The sequence below is a fragment of the Procambarus clarkii genome, chromosome 14 (assembly GCF_040958095.1).
Source record: "Procambarus clarkii isolate CNS0578487 chromosome 14, FALCON_Pclarkii_2.0, whole genome shotgun sequence".
NCBI lineage: Eukaryota > Metazoa > Arthropoda > Malacostraca > Decapoda > Cambaridae > Procambarus > Procambarus clarkii.
This window is the reverse complement of record NC_091163.1, coordinates 35,464,416-35,492,288: the sequence shown is the minus strand read 5'-3', so window position 1 is coordinate 35,492,288 and position 27,873 is coordinate 35,464,416. Positions and strand designations below refer to the sequence as shown.

The 27,873-nt window shown below is 45.7% G+C and overlaps 1 protein-coding gene across 1 annotated transcript in view; it reads right to left on the bottom strand.

Moving 5' to 3' along the window:
• The window catches only part of LOC123770291 (dnaJ homolog subfamily C member 8), a 55,899-nt gene that overhangs the window by 17,755 nt on the left and 10,271 nt on the right, over positions 1 to 27,873 (bottom strand). The window contains exon 4 of the mRNA XM_045762002.2: positions 5,274 to 5,368. Coding sequence (XP_045617958.1) covers positions 5,274 to 5,368 — 95 coding nt within the window. The remainder of the gene's footprint in view (positions 1 to 5,273; positions 5,369 to 27,873) is intronic.

The window sequence follows — 27,873 nt, the reverse complement described above, 5'->3', positions numbered from 1 at the left end:
GATGCCGCCTTTCCCGCCCAGCAAAGGGAATAATTGCCAGACAGAAGAAGGTACACCACAAGGATAAGCAGTGATGTAATAAAGCAGTCTGCACCCTGCTGATGTATACAGGCTGCGAGCAGCCGCATCCAACAGCCCGGTTGACCAGACAACCAACCGGGAGACCTGATCAGAGACTGGGCCGTGGGGCTGTTGATCCCCGGAAGTTACACAAGGTGAGGTAACCACCCTATAGAGTTAGGCACACTACCGCTAGGGAAACCACTGAAACCAAATTAGTGGGAAGGAGACCACTCATGTAAGATGACATCCTAGACAAGAAAGGCTGATCATCCAAGGTGATCATCCAAGCCCACAGCGACCACACAATGAGTGATCTGGGTACACACACTATGAGGACACCCACTTAAGCCCTCAAGCACGATTTTGCACGAATCTAAGCAAAGCATGGCCCACAATGAGCTGGTTCGGGTACAGATACAATGAGCCAATTGAATGCCACTCAGGCTCCGGAGAAAACAGTGAAGGATGGCAGGATTCTCAGTCAACAACTTGGGTGCAGGGGGAGTTCCAGGCATCGTTTAGTAAGAATTTATATTACTCACCTGTGCTTTAAATAACAGTATTGGTCAAGCCCGCATCTCTAACGTAAGAGACTTGTCAGAACTGAACCCTTGTCGGTAAGGGTCGTGAAGGGAGGGAAAACTTGAACAACCAAAATTCCACATGACACATGCAGACAATGAGTCACAATAACATGGCTGAAGATATGATGACCAAACCACACACCAGAAGATGGATCAACTTGATAATGGTCCAGGATGAACCAAAACATTGTCGTCTCTTCATCTTCTGGTGTGTGGATTGGTCATCACTTCCATGTGAAACCCTACAGTAGGGTGGAAATCTGGTTATCAGAGGGCTGTAACACATCCAAACTCACCAAACCCTGTGTCTCATCAAAAGAGAAGGGTAAGGAGTGCCGAGAATGAAATAAATCTGACAATTCCTTTCTACACCTTTCAAGCAAAAATGCCAGCAAATTAGATTCACACACAGGCACCCCCCTCCTGCAACTGTTATAAAAACTGGTTAAGAAAATGCCTGCACAATGTATAAGACATTCCTGAAATACAAAAATTATGAAATTATTATTACTTTCCTTTTATTTGGTAAAAAACTGGAGGCTCTGGCATGGAAATGGGGGAGTACTACCATACCTCAAGTTGCAGAAAACAATGTAACTGACCTCCCTAAAGCACGAGAAAATCCGGATCTAACTCGGGCAACACTCCAAGTGAAATTCCAGTTGTGAGAGAGACGTACTCATTGTTCAAGCCACGAACCCCATTTCAGTCAACGAGGAATGCCAATAGAATCCACCGATTAAACCAAAGTGTCTCAATTGTTAAAAATTCTATCTGTGAGCACAGCCCCATCACCCAAATAAGATGGGAACAAGTGCTATGTAACGCAGTTTGTCATCAATCAAGGCTTGATTGACGACAATCACTTGATTGTCAGAGTTGGTTAAACTGTAGAGTATTTAGATTACATATATTAATTACTAATACATGTAATCTAAATGGTGCAAAACCAACTCACACTCTGAAGCCTTGATCGATGACAAAGTCTCAGAACACTGCCTGGTGCACATAGACTCAAGTCATCTTAAAGCATGAACACAGCAACTAAAAAAATATAAATCTAGTGAAGACTAAACCACACATCAGAAGATGAGGAGACGACCACGTTACGGTCCGTCCCGGACCATTATCACAATCGACTTGATAATGGTCGAGGACGGACCAAAACGTGGTCGTCTCCTCCCCATCTGGTGGTGGGTTTAGTCTTCATATCTTCAGTTGCATTACTGTGACTCGTCGTCTGCATAAATCGAGACATGCATTTGGAACAGGATTTATGATCCTCACTCTTAATGCCAGGGAAGAAATCCTGAACAAAGAAAATAGTAGACTTTATTAACATTTAAATAAGGTGTACCACAATGAAGAAAACCTTAAGTATTTACCCCAAACTGAGACAAAAACAGTCTACCAGTAGCTGTACTTTTTACAATGACACGAAGTGAAAAATTTAAGGAATCGACCCTCCTCAACACTTGTGTCTGTAGATGGGGCAGCTGGGGTAGTGTGATAGTTGGTAGAGTACATCAGTAGTTCAAAGAAATAACACAACATTTAGCATAACCAACAATCATTCCGTGGGGGTCTGAACGTTCCCCTGAGACATTTCTGTGCGCAATAGCAGTCTGTTTCTCTCATTAGTGGATCGATCTCAACATTTCACATGCTCCTTATCTATCGGTAAGGAACATAAGAGCTTGAAAGGGTACTTTTCCACTGAGGCAGGAAAGGTTACTCAGAAGCCTGGCATTTTCAACATTTTATGGTGTCAGTAGCTTTAGTTAAGAGCAGCACTCAAGGCAGCCCAGCTCAGAAATACACTATGCAATATTGTGTATGAAATCTTATTAAAATATTCTTATCTCTAGCACAAATACAAGCAAACAAATATATTTGGTCAAGTCTTTTTTATATTAAGATAAATATTTTTTCTGGGAAAATTTGATAGCTTAAATTAAAGCTATAATATAAAGTAAAAGGTGCATGCATACCAAACTGGTGACATTTTACCAAGGTAGTCCCGACCTGGTTTGTGGGTCCAAGCACACTAGTGATACTTTACCTAACTAGCCTTAAGAGTAATCCTATTTCAAAGATCCATACACACAGTGTCTCTTAAACATTACTTCTAATACAATTCACACAAAATACTCAACATTGCTAAGCAAGTGGTAAAAACCCAGCATTAAATGTAATGAAATGCCCCTTTCTGAATGAGCCCCAGAAGCTCCCTAAAGCTATCGTGCTAAGATGGCTCTCCACTTCAAGGTCACATATGTTACAGGAGTTCCCTTTGACCTACCGGGGACTAGAGCCAAAACCTGGGGCCAGATTCACAAAGCAGTTACGCAAGTACTTATGAACGTGTACATCTTTCCTCAATCTTTGCCGGCTTTGGTTACATTTAAACAGTTTACATGCATGAAAACTTTCCAATCAACTGTTGCTATTGTTATAAACAGCCTTCTGGTGCTTCGGAGCTGATTAACTGTTTAATAATTGTATACAAAGCCGCCAAGGATTGAGAAAAGATGTACAGGTTTGTAAGTGCTTGTGTAACTGCTTCGTGAATCTGGCCCCTGGTCCCCCTACAGATGTGTTAAGAAGCAGGTGATTCTTACAATTGCCCTCACCAGGAAAGCACTCCTTGCAGCTCAGCGAATGAACCACCAGGGAGTAGTCGGAATGTAACCATAAAATGAACCCCCTGGAGGAAATCAAACCCTTTCCCTAAAGGGACGTCTGCCACACGGTAGCAAACATGCGCTCAATGTCGGGTGCCCAAAGGAACAGACTCGACCAATGAACCTGGAAGACCCTGTGATCAACAGGCATAAGATTCCTACCAACAGTCAAGGCATTCATGAATACATTGAGCAACAGGAAGGAAGGTACCACAAAACGAACTCTGAAAAGTCCGATGAGGAAACTGGTGAAGTGCTCATAAAAGGCAAATGAGCCTGAACCCAACAGTGCCGGAAGTGGCGAAATGGGTGAAACCGGAGCAACCACCACAATGCCCAGAGCGAGACTCTGTTCAGGGAAACGACCTTTAGGCAAAGCTTAGGCTCTTGCACAACAACTCGACTAAGTACCGAGTCTCCCAGTGCCAGACCAACACCAGATGGCGATGCAACCACATGTGCAGCAGACACAGGGGGGGGAGAGAAAGAGAGCCTGACCAGGAACCCCAAAGCAGGCTCAACCAGATCAAAACTTGGAACAGAACCAACTGGGACTTCCACCAGCTCACCAGAAACCCAAACCTGGCAAGCTGGAAAGATACAGAACCCTGGGTGCTGGTGTCTTGACTCGCTAGAAGCCCAAACCAGCCAATGAAAAAGACCAAAGCATGAACCCAATAAATAATCCCATACAGGTCTCAAACTACTGAGGAAAAGAAAAAGTGCAAGTATGCATGATTCAGACACACCAACCCAGTCTTCATGTAGAAGACGGTTATGGAATGAATATGCACAGACCCAAAATGCTGCAAATGGACCGCAGGCCTGCCGAGACATGCATTTGGAACAGAAAAGAACTGGAAACCCCAACGAAAAGCAGAGGGGGATTCAATAGTGCCCAAATCCAACCACACGGGGCCAAGGGGAGGACCATCAACCCCACCCCATGTGGTGGGTTGGTGGATCCCAGAACCAGGAACCTGAAAAGCCCACAAATTGCATGCAGAGTGTCAAAGCGTTATACGACAAAGAGTACTGGAAAGAGGGGCCACCACGAGTGTAGCTCTCATTGTATAACTACACTTACGTAATTACAGAAACAAGCAAACACAAGCCAGAAGCTCCCCCATAGCATTGTCAAAAGAGGAAAATGTTGTTGGCCCCCCCCCCCAACAACATTTCACCCTAACCAGGAACCAGTGAGAGAGCCCAACCCAGAAAAGCTGCCTCCAAGCAAGAGAGAGGCAAACCCTCCCCCGCCTACAAAAAAAAAAAAAAAAAAAAAAAAAGCATTGAATGTAATGAAACGCCATTTTCTGGGCGAGTCCCAGAGGCTCCCCGGAGCTATCAAGGCTGAAAGGATATGTGCAACTTTCTGGCATCAGTCAGTGTACACAGAGTTCTTGCCTACCAGGTACCATGAGCCAGAACCTGGCCCCCTCAAGAGAAGCACGAGGAGCAATGGCCTATAGAAACCCCCGTGTGGTTGGGAGCATTCTATGTCTGCCATTAACAGGGTCTGGCACCCACAAAGATAGGCGCCCCAAAACAAACTCCCTATTCTGGTAAAAATATTGCTACCGAAAGCCAAACGAGTGGACAGAACTCGCCAATGAAAATTAGCAAACAAGCATGATGTCATCACGTTGCTGCGCCGCTGTCTGTGCAACCTCCCCCCCCCCCCCCGGGAGGGTGAAGAAAGGAGCTACAAAGCTCCTTTCTCAGTGTGGGTGATTGTAACAATCTCCCTGCTTCCTATGCCTCTGTGATAGGGCCAGGTTCTGGCTCTGGCCTCCAGTAGGTCTTACAGGACTCCCATGGTTGATGTGGATCAGTAGGGGTAAGCCACCTCAGTGAGATAGCATCAGGAAGCCACCACAGACTCCTCTAGAAAAAAGCATTATTCTGTATAAATCATTCAATAAAAGTTGCTGAAACCTACCCTTTTAGCTACGATGGCCTCAGCTTCTTCCACTATATCCAAGCATTTCTGACGCGTGCTTTCGTTTTCTAGGCATCGCCAGGCTTTAGTCAACTCTGAAAATTATCAAGATGGTAAAAATACAAATTACACAATCAAAATACATATTTAAGAATTACACACATGATATTGTGTTTATTTTATAAAACGTTACTTTTTATCCATTTCATGCTCCCTAATTTTACTGGTGAACTCCACAAGGAAACACTTTGTTATTACAAAATAATTTGCCTAAAATGCCCCATGAAATTTGTGGCTTTATAATACAGTACAGTACAGTATATACAAATACTGTCCCTACTGAGTAACTATTGTAAGTTCACCCTTTGTATTTTTATATATTTTTTTATTTTACACTGTTATTACTACAATACATTTTCTGGCCAAATGTATTCATGGTGAAAGCATGTGATAATAAACATGCCAATAACAGCCAAACTGTTCTGCGTACAGAACAGATTCACAAAGAAATCTGCCCAAAATCACTATGCATGTTAGTGGCCTTACAAGAATGTAAGAACACCAATGTTATGCACTCCAACAAACCCAATGTACCTTCTTATAAATAAATAAATAAATAATGTCACAAGAATGTGATGAATTTATAAGAACATATTGAGGCTATACGAAGTGATGGAACCCACATACCTGCACTTGACCCCATCGTGAAGAAATAATACTGTCTTATATTACCACTCTCTTAACATATTTTTGAAGCATCTCTGTTATGAACTTAACACATAATGGTGTGATAGAAATTCTTCAACGAGAAAGCATATTTATAACACTTCACTTATGAAGGCAGGAACAGCGAGTGCATGATGCAGGGACGCAAGTCTTTCAAAGCAAGCTAATACATGGCCATACATACGTATATAAAAAACACACCTCCAATACATGTATACACTGTACAACATAACAAGATTATTATTTATATGAAAAGCAGTCAATGATCACTCTTAAATCTTGACCTGTTACCTAGATAATGTCCCAATTATGGTTACGTTGCACACCATCTGAAAAATGGTGTTGCACCATTCTCATCTTGCAAACCAACGACAACGACAATATAACAAATAAAATACAAGTCCCACCCCTCAAACCATGACTTATTTACAAATAATATCTCAGTGGTGCAAAAGGTTTAAATCCTTACAATACTTAATAAATCATCTTACAATACAACAAACCCCTTGACACTTAACCACCGTGCTGCGCCGAGTTTATTGTGAAATTCCCCGTGCGCATGAAATAAATTGTTAACAAAAAATTCTTTTTTTTCTTCGTAAAATGATAAAAATTCCCTTCCCTGAACATGTCTATGTAAAAATAAATACCAAATTCTACTTGCTTTGGTTGTGGGGACGTGGACAAGGTGCGCTGTGATGTCATCAGGGCCTGGTCGCCCGTGCATGACTCGCCCAGACACGGTCGAGCGGGCCATTCGAGCACTGGGTGTTGCCATAAATATACTTTCAAATATTTGTTCTATGTATTTCCAATGCAGTTTTATTTGCTTTTTTTTATCGTAAATGATGCATATGTGTGTCCTTTACAATATGTATACAGTAGAACGTTCATAATGTTCCATGGCCCTGTGATACATGTGTCAGTAATGTGTCCACAATAAATGTTTATTGTTGCAATATTACTTGTTAAAAATTCACTAAAATTAAAATATGTACAGTTTCACACACTATTTACACAGTAACACACTGTATTACACACTCAGTACTTCGGAAGTGAGTAATAATCAACGAAGTAGCACATGGTACGCAGCGCGACTTCGCGCTCTCGTTGCACCAGGTACAGATAAATTTTCACTTCCTGTTTCTTCATTCTGTGTGTTTGCAAATAACGCACCCACGTACACCCTTGTTTTAGTACTTGTAGGTTGTATGTAGCCAAGCTTGTAAAGCATAAGGTAGTATTGAAAAGAATATAGGAAAAGATCAATTTGTAAGGTAGTCTTGAAAAGATCGCTTTGTATGGTTCCACACAGGAAGAGATTCAGCTTGCCTCAAAGAGTGTCTGTCAGTCAGGAAGAGATTCAGGTATTCTTGAAAACATCTACGGAAAACACCACCATGGAAGCTGCTAACACTGTTCATCTATGCTACTTGTATCAGATGAATCATCACTGAACGCAGAAAACGATTCATCTAAGAATCATCTAAATAAATTGGAAATAGCATAGGATTGCTAGGGTGATGCTCAGAGCTACAACTGGATACGCTCGCTGTATCGTCCTCATAGGTGCTGTATCAATTGCATCCGACCTTTGTGTTAGGTCCTTATTGCACCTAGCTTTACCAATATTATGACCCTTATGTTCTTCAAACAACAAGGTTTGAATTTCACCGACTGAGCATTATCTTTCAACACCGCGTCAGACAGGTGTTTGGGAGCCAGAGGTGCGTGCGCCACCCATGGTTGCTCATTCAGTACTAACCCAGCCAGCAGCCCTAGGGCATTCTGGGAATTTTTTCCAAGATGGCTGCCTCTCACTGGAGGTCCTTAGAGTCCATTTCGTACACAACCAACCTCGCACACATTTAGAATGGATACGGAAAAATAAAAAAAAGAGTTTTCTTGGTTGGCGCAGTTTCCTGCCGACCGAGAATACTCGGCTGGCGCAGTTAAGTGGTTAACCATCATTTGGCAATACTGTACAGTGGAACTCCTAATATTGTATACAAATTTCCCTTTATTGGATTCTCGAATTACTGAATGTAGAAATTTCATGTTCTCCACCCCATTAACACGAGTATGTCTGGTTAATAATAGTTAATTCCATTATCTGTGTAGTTTTGGCGTGAATCGGTGGCAGTGAACATTTATTTATACCAAATAAAACAAAATTTCATTGGTTTCCAAAATAAATATGGGTGCATTTATATTAAAACACCTTTATAGATATTTTTAGCACTTGGTCTGGGGGTAAGAACTGAACCCTGATGTAATCCACTAGTAACATTAGCAAACATGTTCAGAATTATATGAACATGTTTGCTGATGATGCTAAGGTACTGTACTAGGGATGATAAGAAACTTAGATGCCCTTTGTCATGCCCTTCAAGAAGACCTACCAAAATAAAGGTATAGAGCAACACTTGGCAAATGGATTTTAATGAATAAATGCCAAATTATGGAACATGGAATAGGAGAAAATAGGCCCCCCTCACAATCTACAAATTATGTAGGTTGTGTTTATAAAAGAATTGATAAAAATCTAGGGGTGGTTCTTGATAGAAAACTGTCACCAGAGGATCACATAAGGAACACTGTGCAAGGAGCCTATGCTACGCTTTCCAGCTTTAGAATAGCTTTTAACACTTTCGTTGCCCCGGTGGGCAACCCGTTGCGCACCTCAAGGTAGCCCAAGCATTGCCCGAGAGCTCGCCACTCGAATGGTTATTCTCACCTGAATTTTCGTGCTACGTCGTTCAATTTGGTATCATATTGTTCACAATAGAATGATGTAAATGGATATTTGCATATAAGAACGTATGTCTCACTTTTCTATACTTTCAACAAAAACTCAATAACTTTTCCCTCATATTTCTTTCTTTCAATGTTTTCATCAAACCAAAACCAAAATGAACAAACCTACCACCAGTACCAAAAGATCAGAAACCCTGTGCCGGAGGAGAGCATGAAGCTCCCTAACTTGACCCCTGGAGACCAATGCCAATAGGAAAAGAGCCTTCAAAAAACACTCTTGAACCGAAGGGGCCCACAACAAACCGAGAAGAGAGAAAAGAGAGCACCCGGTCCAACGACCAAGATGGCTCAGACAGCGCATGAGCAGGCCGGAGGTGAAACAATGCACGAGATTCTCCAACTTGAGAATGGTCCAGGACGGACCGAAACGTCTTCGTTCCTTCACCTTCTAGTGTGGGGTCTGGTCTACATACTTCAGTCACGTTATTGTGACTCATTGTCTACAAACGCATGAGAGAGCTTGAGGAACGGAGCAGAATTAACATTCACCCTGAATGCAAGTTGAAGCGGCTCCACCAGCGCCGCACAATACGAGGCGTCAGTATTCGGCATAAGATGATGGTCCTGAAACTCCCACACAAACCTTCGAACAACTGACTCAGGAGCCCTCCAGAAACAGCAGAAGGCGGGAATGTAGCCGCAACAGAGCCTCCGGAGGCTCTATCACCACCACACACACCTTCATTCCAGAAGGCTCTATCTCCACACACATCTTCATTTCAGGAGGCTCTGCTACTGCACAAACCTGTCACTCTAGGAAGCTCTGTCACCACACAACCCTGTCACTTTAGGAGGCTCTGCTACCACACAACCCTGCCGAGAGACCAGGCGTCAACGCGCGAGGCTCGGGGAGGCGCCAAGACACTGAACTCCGAAAAACTGGAAGAGGAAGCCGGCGATGCAGCAACCGATGCAAGGCCCACGAGTCAAACCCAGTGGTCGCAAGAGAGGCGGAAGGAAAGTTTCCGAAGGAACCAGAAAAGGCGCTGAAGCCAGACTCAACCTGGCGGGTAAACTTGCACAGCGAAGCACAGATGTCATCCGAAAAGAGGGGCAAGGAATCCAGCTGTTCACATAGGACAAGTCCAAAATGAACCGAAAATCCGCAGTCCCATTTTGTGACTGGAAACAGGCGGGGAAACCCACCTGAGGAACAAGGTCATTTCGACCATGCCCAAGCGCACCCACTCCAAGATGACCCAACGGAGTGAAGGGGAAGAAGCCTACCCCGCCAGCCCCGAGCCCCCCAATGAGGAGCCGCCTCTCAATACCAGCACAGGCTGAAAGACACAACCCAAAATGCCCATGAATCATGGGACCAAATGTGTGCAAACAGCACCAGTTTCCCCCCAGCACCCCATCAACAGGGCGACCCGCAAAAGGGCCGACACCCTTTACGAGAAGCTGACTGACGAGCAGAGCGAGCGAGCATCGCACCGACCAGACAACGCCGGCTTCGAAGGAGGCACTGGCTCAGAAACTGACGCCAAGGGCCCACCTTGACCATGAGCCCTGGCCCGACCCATCCGAGAGGCCCAAGAACAGCCACCCCGGAGAACCAACAAATCCGGAAGAGGACGGCAACTAGATGAGGCCGCCAGCAGAAACTGAGTCACAGTACTGTCTGCAAACAACAACGTACAAAAAGGTGAAGAAAATCTAAGAGCCAGGGCCCAAGGGGATTCCAAGGATAGAGCGAGGATGGCATTGTGACACGCGTGGCAAGAAGCAAAGAACAGAGACACCGCCTCTCAGAGTATCAGCACAAACAGTGTTGTATCAACAACGCAGCTGACGCCCTGGCCGCTGAGGCCAGCGCCCCAAACGAAGGCCAGGCACTCAATGCCTCCATGTCCTCCCCAAGCCAGTCCAAGGACAACTCGAGAAGGGGAAAAGAAGCGCAAGACCGAGGCCAAATGCCTGCAGGCACAAAACTCCTCAGCAGGAATCCGAACCCGAGAAAGAACCGCCGCCCCATGGCAGCATTTCCATATCCCTGGTGAGCAGACATGTAGACCGGCTGGGAGCCCACACCAACCAGTCATCGAGGTTGGCCAACACCCGAACCCCTAGCAGATGCAGATGGGTCACCATGACCCCGGCAAGACGCGTGAAAACACAAGGTGCCAGATTCAAGCCAAAAGGAAGGCAACGAAAGTGGAAAGCACTAACTAAACCCGGCCCCAGCAGCCAAAGGACCCGAAAGGGAGGAAACCTGTGTGTGCAGCTACTGAAGGCTAACATCCCGAGGAAGCACAGAGGCACAAAGGCATACACTGAGGCGCTCAAAATCACCCTCCAAGTAAATTTGCAAGAATGGTAGCAGCCTCCCACCATTAAAACGTGCGGGTCCGACAAAACCCGTGTCACACTTCCTGAGAAAAGAAAGGGCAGTCTGCCAGCCAGGAAGACTCTGGAACCTCACAAAGAACCCATTACAGGGAAGAGGAACCATACTCAAATGAGGACGGATCCATCACAAAGGCACAATCAAGGTCTCACAGGAGGTAAGCCGCAAGAGTCTTCCAAACCTCATTGGGCAGGATGTGAGAGGCAGAAAACCTCCGGAAAGAGGGAGCCGAGGAATCCAAGGGAACCCGGAACTGAACCAAGGAAGGAGCCGACCCCAAATCAAACTCGTACAGGAAAGGGGATTAAGAAAACCTCTCCCCCCGCAACAATAAACCCTGCGAGAAGGGCACTAACACCCAAGCGAGATCAAGGGGGGAGGGGTCCAAGCCCTCCAGGGCAACTCCTCCCCAGCCCCAGGAGCCTCCAAGCCAGGCCCCGGGGTAGAGCTGTCCTTCATGCCCTCCATTCCTGAAGAAAAGGCAGCAAAGAAGGGGGTCTGCTGGTAGGAACCAGAAGCCTCGGCAGGAGGATCAGGTTCGAATGCCTCCGTCTCAAATGGGGCAACACCCTCAGAGCCGCCCGAGCCTCACCACTAACCAAACCCGGCCCCGACTCCGAAACCATCAGACCTTTGGGAGCCAGCAGCAGGGGGAATGAGTAGGGCAAATCGCGCCCACTGGAAAAGGACCCAAAGGCACGGACCGAACCACGGTTGAAGAGACCAATGCCTCCAGGTCCGGGTCCCCTAAAACCAAAATGGGGCAGCCTTGGGGCATCAAAGTGGGTAACCAACCTAACGTGTTGCAACAACCAAAATCTACAACGCAATGCACATGCTGCCTGACCCCTAAGTACTTCCAAAGAAGAAGAATGGGTAAATTGGAGTACGAACGGGGAACACGTATCGCAAAACTTCGTGTCACAGGTGTCACCGACCCAACAGGAAGCATGACAGAGGCAAAACAGATGATCGTCGCCCTGAGACAAGGGGAACAAACAACCTTCAAACTCACACAGGGCGAGATGGGACTCGAATGATGCATCCATTGGTCAGCCAAGCCTTGGCGGGGTTTTCCAGGACCTGCAAGTGAACAGCCTACAGGAAGCCCAGGCAACGGTACTGCATAGCCGGTTGAGCCAGAATGATAATGTCAACAAGAGGGAAGAAGGCTATAACTGGACCCCTGGGAAGTGTACAAGCACAGGGCGGCCTAGAGGAGGGAAACCAAAAATAAAGTATGTGGACTAATAATCAGTCCAGGCAGACCTCCATGCAAGAAACAAACAGAAAAGAAAAACCCTGCAAAAGCACAACAACAACAGGAAGAACAGGAAACACGGTCCCCTCAAGGTAGACATGCTGCGCAGCACCTTGCGCCCCCACCAGCAACACTATTCCCTACCCTGGGCCAAACAAAGGCCACAAAACCCCAGCTGGCTCCAAGGGCAGGGTAAATGCTGAGCAGCAGGAACACCTATGTAAGTGAAGTCCTGAAGGCCCAAGAGAAGAGAACCCTAGAACCCAAGGGCAGTACTTACAGGGCACTTAGGGAAGGCAGCCCTAAGCATATGCAGCCCCAGTACACTACAATACTCCTGGCCACCGCACCACAAACAGCAGGAAACGCCACAAGGGCACAAAATCCAGCAGGAAACCGAGACCAACATTGACAACCGCCCCAGTGTGCTTCAGCCTACGAACTGAGGTGTGGATAGCCGGCACGGGGGTCTGGGGTTTACCCCTTCAGGAGGGGGGTGGAAGAGAGCTGCACGGACAATAGTCGCGGCGGTAGTGACTGACGATTGCTTGTTTCCTTTGTTTTCTTTTGGGGCATTCTGTTTCTCCGTTCAGTCATGTTTTGTTTTTTGCAATTTCCTACCAAGTGGGGTTTGTTTTAGGATGCCTACCTTTCCGAGTGCCTAACCCAGGTCGATGGCAGACACGGAATACCGTCAAATACAAGGAGGTTTCCTTTGGCCATTGCTCCCTGTGCCTCCCTGAGGGGGGGGGGGGGGGTGCCAGGTTCTGGCTTGTAGTCCCCGGTAGGCAGAACTCCATTGACTGAAGCCCCAGACTAATATAGTATATATTCGTTTGATAGCTCCAGGAAGCCTCCGGGGCTCCCCACAGAAAAGAGTGATAAACAGGATTGAGATGTGTAATGGTTCCGTACTAACATTCCAGACCTTGATTTGTCTGCTTGTGTGTGTCTGTCTGTCTGGCCTGCTTGCCTGCTGATCACTACATCATGTCTGTCTAGCCTGCTTTTCATGACATTCTGTCTGTCTAGCCTGCTCATTGCGACATTCTGTCTGTCTAGCCTGCTCATTGCAACATTCTGTTTGTCTAGCCTGCTCATTGCGACATTCTGTCTGTCTAGCCTGCTCATTGCGACATTCTGTCTGTCTAGCCTGCTCATTGCGACATTCTGTTTGTCTAGCCTGCTCATTGCGACATTTTGTCTGTCTAGCCTGCTCATTGCAACATTCTGTCTGTCTAGCCTGCTCATTGCGACATTCTGTCTGTCTAGCCTGCTCATTGCGACATTCTGTCTGTCTACCCTGCTCATTGCGACATTCTGTCCGTCTAGCCTGCTCATTGCGACATTCTGTCTGTCTAGCCTGCTCATTACGACATTCTGTCTGTCTAGCCTGCTCATTGCGACATTCTGTCTGTCTAGCCTGCTCATTGCGACATTCTGTCTAGCCTGCTTATCAGGACATTCCGGCTGTCTACCCTACTTGCTTGCTTATCACGACATTGTCTATTGTATCACAACAATCTATCACGAGTCTGTCTATTGTGAGCGTCTATCCTGACAATGTCTACGGTGACAACCTGTTTACGGTGACAACTGATCAATGTCTATCCAGACAGTTTGGCTGACTTGCTGAAGAAACTGAACACTGAAAATGACCCCCACTAATATCTGCCATCCATGCCTCATTACCTAATATTGCAGCTTCTTTTAGCAAATAGACCTCTTCACTCTTCAAAAAGATAAAAAGTCAAGAGTAACTCCAGCATTAACACTTTCGCATCCCAGGCACGCGCGCCCCAGCCCACCCCAAGGTGGGCAAAGTGTTTCACGTGAGCATGTGCCCACTCTAAAATGTGTATACGCTTTTCAGTTTTCTCGCCTCAATTTTCGTAGTACATCATTCATTTTGGTATCAAATTGTTCGCAATAGAATTCCCTAAAAGGATATATGCATATACAATGTAATGTCAAAAAGCCCGGCGTGCCGCCCGCATCAAATCCATTAATCAACTAAGTGTTACTTGTGAGTGCACAACTGCACTAAAATGTGTATACTCTTTTCAATTTTCTCACCTCACCTCTCGGGCTACGTTGTTCATTTTGGTATCAATTTGTTTGCAATAGAATTCCCTACAAGGGTATATGCATATAAAGTCCAAAGACCCCTCCCCCCATCCCTGCAGTAAAGCCAAAAGTCAGCCAAGTATTACTTGTGAGTGAGCACCCATTGGCACACCTGCACACAAATGTGTATACTCATTTCAGTTTGATAACACCAATTTTCGTGTTACGTCATTCATTTTGGTATCAAATTGTTCGCAATAGAATTCCCTAAAGCGATATACAGTATGCATTTAAGGTAAAAAAAGCCTGTCGTGCCACCTGCACCAAACCCAAAAATCGGCCGAGCGTTACCCATGAGCGTGCAACCTGACTAAAATGTGTATACTGTTTTTCAAGTTTTCTCACCCAAATTCTTGTGCCACATTGTCATTTTGGTATCAGATTGTTCGCAATACAATTCCCTAATGTGATATATGCATATAAGGTTAAAAAGGGCCCCCCCCCCCCCAGGAAAGATGAAAATGAGCCAAGCATTGCCCGTGAGCGAGCACCCATATGCACACCTGCAACACCTGCACACAAATGTCTCGACTCTTTTCAGTTTGATAACATCAATTTTCGCGTTACGTCGTTCATTTTGGTATCAAATTGTCGCACTCTAAAGGTGTGCATTTTAAAACTATTCTCATAATAATTAAACAATAAATGGAATTTTAACAAATATTTTAATTTTGGATGCAAAATGCATCCCCGCCAGACAACTGTAAGATTAAAACTGCGTCGCTGCCAGGCGAAAGTGTTAAGAGTAAATCATATCCAGGACTGAATGTAAAGAAATGCCTCTTTGTAGTGATCTCCGTGTTGTTAAGAGTCCTCGGAGGCATCGTATTTGTAGAGGTTTCCTACTTCCCATCTTTTGCTCACACCAACGAGGATGAAAGACGAGATGTCGGAACCTTCCACATAAATGATGCCTCCAAGGATTCTAACAATGTGGAGCCTAGAAAAGTTTTTTGCTATACTCGTTATGTGTCTGCAAAATTTCAGGAATACATGATTTTTGGGTCTGGAAATTTATGTCTTATTTATAGGCACCTGATCCCTAGTCCATCTACTACTACTACTGCCCTAGTCCAACTGGTCAGTACAATGATAACCTCATTTGTTAAAGGCTTGGTGTTTGATTGCTCTTCAATAGTCTCATTTCTGTTCAATTTCTTCCAAGTGATACATAGTACTGTATATTCATTTAACTTTCTCCCAATTATTTTGTCTCCCTTCCTGTGGGAAATCTGGTTCTGCATTATGAACAAAGAACTTACAAATTTCATTTCCGAATGAATCCAGTTTGTACTATGAACTGTTCATGAGCTTGTGTCTTCATCTTCCTCGGTATCCAAAGACCTGCAGTTCGTGCGTGAGTACCGACAATGTGCATTCTGCATTATTATTTGCGAGTAAGCAACCTGTTGTCAACAAAAGTGTTAAGAGTACATCACGTAAGGAGTCAGAGGAACTAATTTATCATTGGGACAAATGACGAATTATTAGTGAAACTTGATCATGACCTGGGAGGAAGGCGGCTGGTTGAGGAGTTTGGCAGTGGTACCAGTACTACTTTTCATATAAAAATCAAATATTGGATGTAATAAAATGTAGCTTTTTTCCTCCTCCTCCTCAGAAGCTGCCCTGAGCTAATGCACTGATACTCTTAAGCCTTCAGCCCATACCAGATCCCCTGAGACTTACACAGGCCTATCAGAAACCAGGCTCAAAATTTGGTTTGCTAATGAGGTGAAGGGAATATGCAAATCAAAGATCAAACTCAAAATTTGAAAAACCATCCAAAACTTCAAGGTCAAACAAGACAAAACACTGCTTTAAAACACATAATGGAATGAAGTAACCAATGTAAACTGTAATTTGCAAATGGGTATACAACCCTCTCCCCAACTCTTCTCAAAAAAACCAAGTGGCACCCCAGGTCACCTGGGCTCACTCATGAACCATCTGCACCCAACTCAAAATTTGATGAGAAGGACTCAAACAGCAGGGCAGGAATGGGAAGCTGCCAAGGAACTGCCCAGTAAGGATTATTTGATTACAGTCACCACTGGATTTTTGGACTGGCCACTTTGGTAGCTCCATTGGGAGAAGGGAAATGGAACTATCAGGAGGTAGCGCCAAGTCATTGCGACTATATAGCACTGGAAAGGAATCAGGATAAAGATCTCCTCTCCATTGGGAGAGGAGAATGACTTTGTTGAGAGAGATCATTAATAGAGAAAGATTAAAACAGCTTACTTGTGAATGAAGGAGGCAGGCCAAGGTATGGGGTAAGAAAAAAAAGAAAGGGGCCCTGGAACCCAAACAATGGCAGAATACAAACCTCAAACAACACCATGCATGTTGCCAAGCTAACAGACTACCAGATCAACTAGGCAAACAATGCAAACAGCCAGCAAACACCTCCATCCATATAGTATGACATAACAAACTGGCAATAGACCACTCACAAATCCTGCAACACAAGAAAGAACCTCCCTCCTCCCAAGAAACAAAACCACATACAACTCATCCCAATAAAGAACAAAGATCCTCAAAGGAAAAACAAAAACCCTAGAACTAAAAAAAAAAAAAAAAAAAAAAAAAAGTGTTGAATGTAATGAAATGCCATTTTCTGAGTCTCTCTCGTCGGCTCCCTGGAGTTATCGGGCTAATATGCAATGCATTTAACCAGGGCATTAGTCAATGGAGTTTAGCCTACCAGGGACCATGAGCCAGGAGGTTAGCCGCAATGGCTTCCCACACCTCATGAGGGGGGAATGCGGGAAGCCGAAAACCTCCGGAAGGACAGAACCGGTAGACCCAAAGGGACACGGACCTGAACCCGGGGGAGGGGCCGACACCAAATACAACTCATACGTGGAGAGGGAGGGGAGGAGAGAAGAAAAGCACCACACCTTGCAACAGTAAACCCCGCTCAGAGGGTAGAAAAACCCAGGTGGGGTCCAAGGCCCCCAAGTCAACCCCTCCCCAACCCTGGGAACCTCCACACCAGGACCTGGGGCTGAGTCGTCCTCCAAAGCCCCGGACTCGAAAGGAAAAGCCGGGGAAGACGGAAGAGCAGGAAGGAAAGGAGCCCACTGGTCAGACCCCGACGTCACGGCTGGAGGAACCAACTCGAATGCCTCTGTTGTCACCCCAGAAGGGGCATCCTCCTGAGACTGCCAGTCTCAAAACCAGCTAAACCCTGCCCCGACCCTGACCCCAAGGCCCTCAGATGCTTTGGAGACGGAAGCGGGGGGAGGAGGGAACATCACAATGCACTGTAACAGGGGAAGAACGAGGGGGTGTGGACTGAACCAAGGTCGAAGAGACCAATACCCCCCCCCCCCTCCCATGTCCAGATCCCTATAACCAAAACGGGGCAACCTCGGGGCTTCCGGGTCAGCCATCAACCTAGAATATTGCAGCAGCCTAAACCTGGCATGCAATGCCTGAGATGCCTGCACTCGTATAAAGTCATCAGTGGACTGGGTGAACTGAGTCACTAACAAGCAACAGTGCTTGCAGGACTTTGGGTCGATGGTGTCACTGACCCAACAGGCAGCATGATGGAGGCAAAAATGATGAGAGTCACCCTGAGACAAGTGGACAGAGCAACCCTCAAACTCACACAAGGCAAGAGGGGACCCAGGGGGTCGCATCCATCGAACCCCTTGCGGCCCCGCTGGGTTTCCCAGGGACCTTAGACTGTTATCGCTATGGGAAGCCCAGGCAGGGTACTGCAAACCGGCGCCCAAATCTACCAACCAAACTTCTAAGAGCTGAACCCCCGGGACGTGTCCACTCATGGGGGACCTAACAGTGGATACCACAATGAAACACAGAAATGTATATAATCCTAAATAGACAGGGGGCCCAACCAACCAAAGGCAGACCCTACTCACCAGGCAGGAAAACAAAAACAAAAGAAAAACCCTGCAAGAGGACAACACACCCAGGTGGAATAGAGCCGGCCGCTATAATAGATGATAACAAGATGGGCAGTACCCTGTGCCCCTACCAGTGAAAACTACCCCTTACCCCAAGGCAAACAAGGGAGGATGAAACCTCCGAGCACACTCAGGGCGGCCAATCACCGAGCAGTAAAAGACCAAGCAGAGGTAGATACCAAGGTGACTTGTGGAAGATGGCCCCAAGCCCCAAGGGCGGTATTTACAGGGCACTTAGGGAACGTAGCCCCTAAGCGCATGCAGCCCAAGTACCAGTGAAAATTACTCCCAGCTAGTGCACCACCTGTAAGACAGCACTAGACACAAGGTACAGCACTGAAGCACAAGAATCAGGAACTGGAGTCACACGACCATTTGCCAAACACATCAGCCGAGAACTGAAGGTGTGGGTAGCCAGCGTGAGGTGTCTGGGGCTCCCCCTTCCCCCTCCCGGAGGGGGGAGCTGAGCAGATGGCGGTGCAGCATGTGGCGACATCATGCTCATTTGATCGTTGTCGATTGAGGAGTTCTGTCCACTCATTTGACTTTCAGTAGCAGTTTCAACCAGAATATGGGTTTGTTATGGAATGCTCACCTTTCTGGATGCCAGATCCGGTCGATGGCAGACAGAAAGCTCCATAACCACCGGTTATGGAGAATTCAACCTGTGCCTAACCCCAGTCGATAGCAGATAAGGGGAAACCCCCAACCACAGGGATTTTCCAGGGGCCATTGCTCCCTGTGCCTCTCTGAGAGGGCCAGGTTCTGGCTCATGGCCTCTGGAAGGCTGAACTCCATTGACTAATGCCCTGGTCTAATGTATCGCATATTAGCTCAATAGCTCCAGGGAGCCGATGGGGCTCCTCACATAAAATGGCATCGAATGTATTGAAACGTCACTTTCTGAATGAGCCCTGGTAACTCCCTGAAGCTACTATGTGCTGAGATGGTGTCATCCACAGTACTAGGTTGCCTCAGCCCTGGATTTCTATAGGCCTACTGGGGACCAGTTGGTTCCATTCACAGAGACCCCAGGGAGTGGTGACATTCATTTTCACCACCTCACCAGGAAAGGCAACCAGAAATTCATCGAGTCAAAACAAATCACTAATGGATTCAAGAGAGACCGCCTAAAACTCGCCTAAACAATTCCCTCAACTACAGTATGTAAAAAATCAATTTCTCTCGGAACTAGCGTGAGCTCGTTTGTCTCCCTTCCCTCTCATTCTGGGGAAGGGGGGAGGGGGGGGGGGGGAAGAGGGGAGTAGCTCAACACCAGCCAGTGTCCCAGCTCCCAGTTCTAGAGCAAATGTAGGCATCCACCCAATGACCAGAAGGGAGGCCAGGGATCAGGGGACCCACCAAGTCTCAACCAGAAATTGGCCTTTCATTAACATTCAATGCTGGTATTCTGGGGAAGAGCCCCTTTATGGCTCCCTGAAGCTACCTACCCTGGGAGGAGGAAAATGCATGATAACACACCAGGGAGACGGAAGCACCTCAGGAGACACGACGAAGATGAGACCCGTGACGGAGAGAGAGAACTCTAAGTCACACGTGGGCGCTGAATTGCAGGAATCCTCACCAGATACTGGACTGCCAGAACCCTGTTCAACCTTCAAAACACCCACACTTCATTATCAGACAAGGACATGTTCACGAATACCGCCGAAAGAGCGGCACACTTCCTACTATCATGGGCATGAGAGATTGATGGCAGGCTAGACTCAATAAACCAGATGAGTTAGGGAAAAGATTGTTCACCCGTTTGGCAATTATCATCGATATTCTTTCCATCATTTCATTTTTTATTTTCAAGCAGTGGTTGCTTTGCTTCACATGAACTTTCTGAATGGTTTTCCTCAGTTTATGGTTGACTTTTGAACTCCACACTTCTCTTGACCCATTGAGCAAACTAGATTAGGTCTCCATAAGTCTCAGGGTCCTGGTACAATCTGCATGCTAAGCGGAACCAGCACCTAACCTTAGGAAAGCTACTGAGGGGCCAACCTAGAAAAGTATTGGAAACAGATAATGGAATTTGTCAATGAGAGAGTAGCGGCGTAAAAGTTCCGAGGCGTTTACCTGAGGTGTACGCGGCATCATGTTCGGGGGGTAGCTGTTGGTGGCGCAGTTACACTCTGCAGCTGAAAGAATGGCATGAACCTTGGGCATTGATGACTTCAAGGCCAGTTCAAAGTGGGTTCATAAATTTAACATATGCAAAAGATAGGAGAAGGATTTCAGCTATAAATATAGTGCTTATGTTGAGGCAGTTGAGCCCTTTAATTTTAAGTTATAGCATATTCCAAAATAAATACGACATATTTCTTGTGTGTAATGTAATTAGGGTTTGGAGAGGTTTGTCATCAGAAACACTTACAAGCAAAGTATTATTTAGGTGAAAGCACCAAGCCAGTATGACTTGGTGCACTTGCAAGGGACGAAGGAAAGGTACGGTAATTATCAGGAAGGAAGCAATGGCACCCAACCATCTGGAGCACAGGGACTCAAACACAGGCGAGGGCGTCACTGTACTGACCAGTTTAAGTAGTTGGACACTTGCAAGCAAATTAGTAGCAACTGTTCCAGGCCATAAGGTTAGCAAATAATGCGGTCTCTACTATGGTGTGTACCAATTACATGTAAAGTTGCACTAAGAACAGACTAAGAACTTCAACTGTTGGTAATGCTGTTAAGACAAAAAAACTGCCTGAACACACTTTCTCTAATCTATTTCCTCTCCAAAATTGTCCAATTCACTCATAATAATTTTCTGGAGTAGTTTCACACTCAATGAAAGATGACTGATGAGATGAAAGCTCCATTGCTACTTGATAGTACCCAAGAACATGGTGAGGAAAATGCAACAATATCAGTACATGGTATAATTATCTGCATGGTACCTTCCACATAACGTCTGTAATCCATCCCATGAAATAGGAGGTGTTTATTCACGCAGCAACAGGCAGGTAGAGCCTGTTGCTGTTCCCGTAGAGCACTGTATTCTGCAGTGCACAGGATACAATGATCAACGGTGAACAATTTGGTGTCAGAAAAAATATATAACGTATATACATATGATAACTATTGAAATAATTTTTTTTAAATGATTAAGAACTTTCTCATCAAACTGCGGTGATGGACGGATGGACTCCCTTCCCACCCATCAGAGATGGACTCCCTCCCCCACCCATCAGAGATGGACTCCTTCCCCCACCCATCAGAGAGATGGACTCCCTCCCCACACATCAGAGAGATGGACTCCTTCCCCCACCCATCAGAGATGGACTCCCTCCCCCACCCATCAGAGGGATGGACTCCCTCCCCCACCCATCAAAGATGGACTTTCTCCCCCACCCATCAAAGATGGACTTTCTCCCCCACCCATCAGAGGGATGGACTCCCTCCCCCACCCATCAAAGATGGACTTTCTCCCCCACCCATCAGAGGGATGGACTCCCTCCCCCACCCATCAAAGATGGACTTTCTCCCCCACCCATCAGAGGGATGGACTCCCTCCCCCACCCATCAAAGATGGACTCCCTCCCCCACCCATCAAAGATGGACTTTCTCCCCCACCCATCAAAGATGGACTCCCTCCCCCACCCATCAGAGGGATGGACTCCCTCCCCCACCCATCAGAGGGATGGACACCCTCCCTCACCCATCAGAGGGATGGACTCCCTCCCCCACCCATCAGAGGGATGGACACCCTCCCTCACCCATCAGAGGGATGGACTCCCTCCCCCACCCATCAGAGGGATGGACTCCCTCCCCCACCCATCAAAGATGGACTCCCTCCCCCACCCATCAAAGATGGACTCCCTCCCCCACCCATCAGAGGGATGGACTTTCTCCCTCACCCATCAAAGATGGACTCCCTCCCTCACCCATCAGAGGGATGGACTCCCTCCCCCACCCATCAAAGATGGACTCCCTCCCCCACCCATCAGAGGGATGGACTTTCTCCCTCACCCATCAAAGATGGACTCCCTCCCTCACCCATCAGAGGGATGGACTCCCTCCCCCACCCATCAAAAGCTGACACTCTGGCTTCCCTCATATTTTTGTAAATATTAGTATATGATAATACAGGTTGTAAAATAATGCTTATTTATCTTTGTTTAAAGTTTTAGGCACACTTTTGTATGCTATCATGAATACATGCCAGTGGTCAGACTTGGTGGCATCTTGGACAAGCAATCCTCAGAGAAATGAACATTTGTTTTTTCCACTGAACAATTTCCATCAAACACACACTGTTGGAACCATCCCGGAATGCGTTAAAATGTGGTTCCTTAGAGTGAGGACCCACTGCACTAGAGAGTATAGTAGGTTGTCAGTGGTGATTAATATCCCCCATTGTTAATGTGATGATTTTGGTGATTAGTTCATTCTCACAAAGCCACTAATGCATCTAGTGTTTCAGGCAAGTCATTAAGTTAGCACAAAGTTTGCGGTTAATTTTAATTTTCACGTAGAGCATAAACAAACGGTATAAATATAAAGTGTGTATAAAGGAATTTGTCAGGTGAAAATCAATACATCTTTGTAAAAGATGACACAGACACAGATGAACAATAAGCTCATCCACATTTTGTAAAAAGTTGACCGAAAACCAAGACAAAATATAAATTAGAAAGATTAACGAAAGGAAATAGGAGAGAGAAGAATGAAGGTGAAAAATTCCATCATTCAATATAATGAAACACTTTCTGGCGTGCCCCTCAGTGACTCCATGGAAGGTCCCACACACACGTGTTACACCTGTCCCTCGTGAATCATAAATGCCTACCTGAGACCGGAGACCAAAGTTGGTCTACTGGACAGAGGCACAGGGAGCAGGGGAAACTAGATCACCCTAAACATGAGGAAAAACCACCCAAGACGCAGAACCCACCAAAACACTTGGCTGCAGGGAAAATACAGCATATACGAACTGGACAACTAGAAACATATTAGTCAGGCCTAACGTCCATCACCAAACCAATGTTCAGACTAAAGTATACTTACTGGTTGGTAAGTAAGAGATTATGGAGGCATGGATAACCCTCCACACAGTGATAGGCCTTCAGCCCTTGGATGTTACTGGCCACATGTTTCGTTTTAACAATATCCAAAAAATGGCTGGTATCCCTCCAAAGGATACCTGATCAACCAGGCTGTGACTCATACGTCAGGCTGCGAGCAGCCGCGTCCAACAGCCTGGTTGATCAGTCCGGCAACCAGGAGGCCTGGTCGACGACCGGGCCGCGGGGACGCTAAGCCCCGGAAGCACCTCAAGGTAACCTCAAGGTAAGTTGGTAATATAACAAATATAGCCACAAAACTTGAGTTAAATGCTGTGATTTGAACATTTTCTTATTTTTAAATATTAGCCTATAGCTTATATATGTTTAACTCTGGTTTTAGTTCTTACATGTTAGTGAGTATTAGAACAAGTCATCAAACATTTACATGTCCACTTATGACGTCTGCACATCATTCCTCAATCATGACGGCTTTGTTTGCTTTTACTAAACAGTTTATAAGCTTCAAAACTCAATGTTTTGAGATATCACAACACCTCAAGGTAAGGTACTACTTCAGAGTTCATAAACTATCAATAAATGTAAAGAAAGCCACCATGACTGAGGTTTCGTAACTGGACGCACACATTCTTGATGAATCCAGTTAAAGCTCAGGTTATTAAGAAGTTTAACTCACTTATCTAGCATCTTCCCCATCCTGTTCTAATACTGCAATCTAACATGCTTCATTGGATAAAGGATATTATTACAAATATATCTGTTTCCAGATTTAAGCACATAATGAAAGCAAAGTCCTGCAGGTTAGGCTGGGAAATTATTCTCCACAGGATAGCTTCCAAATATGCTCATCAAGCCCATTCTTCTTAGCTAGGAAAGAGGGGTTGGACTGCGGCTCACAGAACTCCAGCTGAAGATCCGGTCGCTGTTTCTCAACTACGCTTTCCAACGTGTTCTTGAATAGTTTAAGATTCGCTTTCAATGAATCATAGTCTGTAAATCTCTCACTGAACTCTCTAGAAACAGTCTCCGTTAACTTGTGTTAAGCTCAAAAAGTCGGCAGTGCTGTCGTCTGTCACCAATACATGACAAGTGCAAAATGCCTCGATGTATACCACCAGCTGGGAAACATTCTGCTGCTTACCTTAAAACTGAGGCTAAGAGTGTTCAGGTGAGCAGTCGGGTCTGTCGGGAACACCAGGGAGCAAAGGGACTTTCCGTCATGCAGCTGCTCTTGACGGTGGCAGAGGTGTTGCCGATATCCTCATTCTGGAGGAAGTAGAGAAATTCTCTCCTAAGAGAGAAGAAATGTTGAAGACACTTCCCAGCATTCAGCTTCCCTGACCTCTGAGTGCCGTGGCAGGTCACTAAATTCTGTGTTCACCTCTTCCAAGAAAGATATAAGTTTTTCACATCTTATGAGGGTTTACTGTATTGACACGATGTCATTTGATATCGCTCATCTTCACACACACTTCCCAAGTGCCTTCTGGTGACTGATGCGATGATGCCGCACAGTCCACTACCTTCATTTTGTTATCAAACACGGCTTTTGTCCTTTAGTCCCATCAGTTACAATACAGAACACCTCTGAAACCATGTTTATTTCAGGCTGCATAGACTGGCTCTCACAATGCCTGGGAATACTCTGTCCTGCAGTCGGACAAGTAGTTGATGACAAAATATTAATCCGAGACAAGCAAACTTTTTCAACAAAAACATTAATCTTTGCAATTGTCATATAATTACAAAACTCAAATCTTTCTATGCTCTGAGCAGTGAATAAAAGCGATCTTCACATTTCCTATAAAAACTTACCAAAACAAGCTATTGTACTGTATCCCAGCAATGGAGAGCATGAAGCGAATGTGAACAAAAATATTCTTCGATTACGTGCTGGAGTCCGTGAGGGGGCGGGGGTATCTCCCGTCTCCTATACTACCAAATCTCACAATACAAAACAATATTATGAAATATTTATAAAAATGAACAAGATGAGGTTTCATCAGAAGGCAGCACTTCTGAAACATGTGCAGTACCTGGTATTCATTATGGAAGTCTAACAATACAATTATTATTCAATATTCTTAAAAATGCAAACTGTAATAAACATACATTATACAGAATTTATAATCTATAAAAATATAAAATTAAATTCTTTAAAAGCCACAAGAGGCCTAAGAGACTGAAAACATGCTCAACACAGTACTGAATAAGTCGTCATAAATATCCCTTTCATTCTCAATCATTAAATATTAAAAGAATAAAGTCTATATATATACTTCAAGAAAACCCCAGCAGTGAATGTAATTAAACACCAATTCCTGGAGGAGCCCCGGAGGCTCCCTGAAGCTATATTCCAGATATTGCTTCATACCAAAAGGTCCCATCCGCCGTGGCTAATGCTGTTAGGCCTACCAAGGACTGGCCTTAGAACCTGGCCCCTTCCCTTCCTCCCAGAGGCACAGAGACCTGGTGACAATCCATCACCTCCCCAGAGGAAACCTTCAGAAAGTCAGCAAAGCTTTACAGACAACTGGAGGGTTCACAGAAAACCAAGCCTAAAAAAATTAACAAACTCCTGCCAATGAGTCACTCAAATGAGATCAAGACTCACCAGTACCAATTACCACCACCAAATGGCCTGGCCCAGCTCTCAGCTGGTTTCCCAAATCAGTTTTGGACCCAACGAACTGACAAACCTGAAGGGTTGGGGGGGGGGGGGGCAATAAGACACTGAGGTTCCACCAGAAATTGGAGTTTCATTACATTCAACATGGGGTTTCTGGAGGAAGCCTCTTGTGGCTCCCTAAAGCTAAACTAACCACAGTGTCAAGAAAGGGACTTACCAGGGGGGGGGGAAGGGCATTTAGGATGAAGGAGAGAAACTAGGCCGGGCAACACAACCCAAAGTCACACACAACCAACTGGGCCCAGGAACATTAACCAAATACCAGGCTGCCAGCATCCTGTTACAATGCCCAAACCCCCAAGCATGAATATCATCAATCCACAACATATTAGAGAATGCAGAAGCTAAAGCAGAGTACAGTACAGTATTTACGATCATGGGCCAGATGGTACGCTGCAGGTTGGCTAGATTTAATGACACTGCAGACAACCTGAGAATGAGAGGCTTGGAACAGGGAACCAAGGAAATGGGATCAACCAAAAAGGTGTCCATCGAAACAGAACTGGTGGTATGAAGGCAGCGGCAAAGTGCTACCACTGGCCAACAAATGATAGACCCCCGGCCGAACAAACCAAGCATCGATCACCAAAGAACCTCTCCAGAGGCCGACACTCATTCTTTGCCAGAAAATAAGCAAATGGCTGCAAATGAACAAACCATTCACTAGAGCTTAAAAAAAAAAAAAAACATGCCTCTGGAGAAGAGGCTGAAGCTCCCCACCCAACAGCCAAAGGCAAGAGCCAACAGGAAAAGCATCTTAAGAAAAACAACATGAGCCAAAGGGGAAACCATAAACCAAGGCAAGGAATGAAAAAAAAAATAGTCAAGAGACCAGGACAGCTCAGGAGGAGAGGAGAGCATAGACCCCGTGAGAACAAACCTCACAGGACTCAGGGTTATAAACATCAACGACCCAACAGGCAGCATGGTAGGGGCAGAAAGAATGATTATTGTTAGGTAGCAAAGACAATTAACACCCCTCAAACTCGCAAAACACACGACCAGGCTTGCCGAGCCACTCTAAAAGGATCATGAACGAGACCAAAGGGAATTCCCAGGGCCTGAAGGATAACCGCAGTTATAGTACTGGGTACAGTCCCCAAAGAAAACAGGAACCACCCACAGCCCAACTACCTGTGCTGCACACTGGCACCAGCAACGTGCCGTGTAAACAAGCACACACACACACACACTCACAGTGCGCTCCAACACAACCTAAGTACATCCCTAATCGAGAGCTCAACACAGGAAACAAGACCTTGGAACAGCCCAAGGTAAGCCCCCCACCCCAGTGGACTGCCCTTACAGAAACAAACCCCCAAACACAACAGAGAAGGTAACTCTGGATGTGCAAGGGCAGCATTAGCAGGCACACAGGTAAGAAAACTGTGAGCACATGCAGCCTCAAATGCCCAATGAACCAAGCCCACACAATAAGCCAGAAACGAAACATTCTTGTGAAGCTATACTAAAATTGGAAACAATATATTAAAGCAAATGGCCCCAACAGGAGAAGCAAGTCAAAGGATGGCCGGCACTTAGTTTGAAGCTATGGTGCCTGTCAATGAATTGCTGTGACCAGAAGCACAACAAGTCGATGTGAAGACACCAACATCAGGAACAAAGCTGACTAGGGGAGCTTGGCTGGGAGCCAGGGCA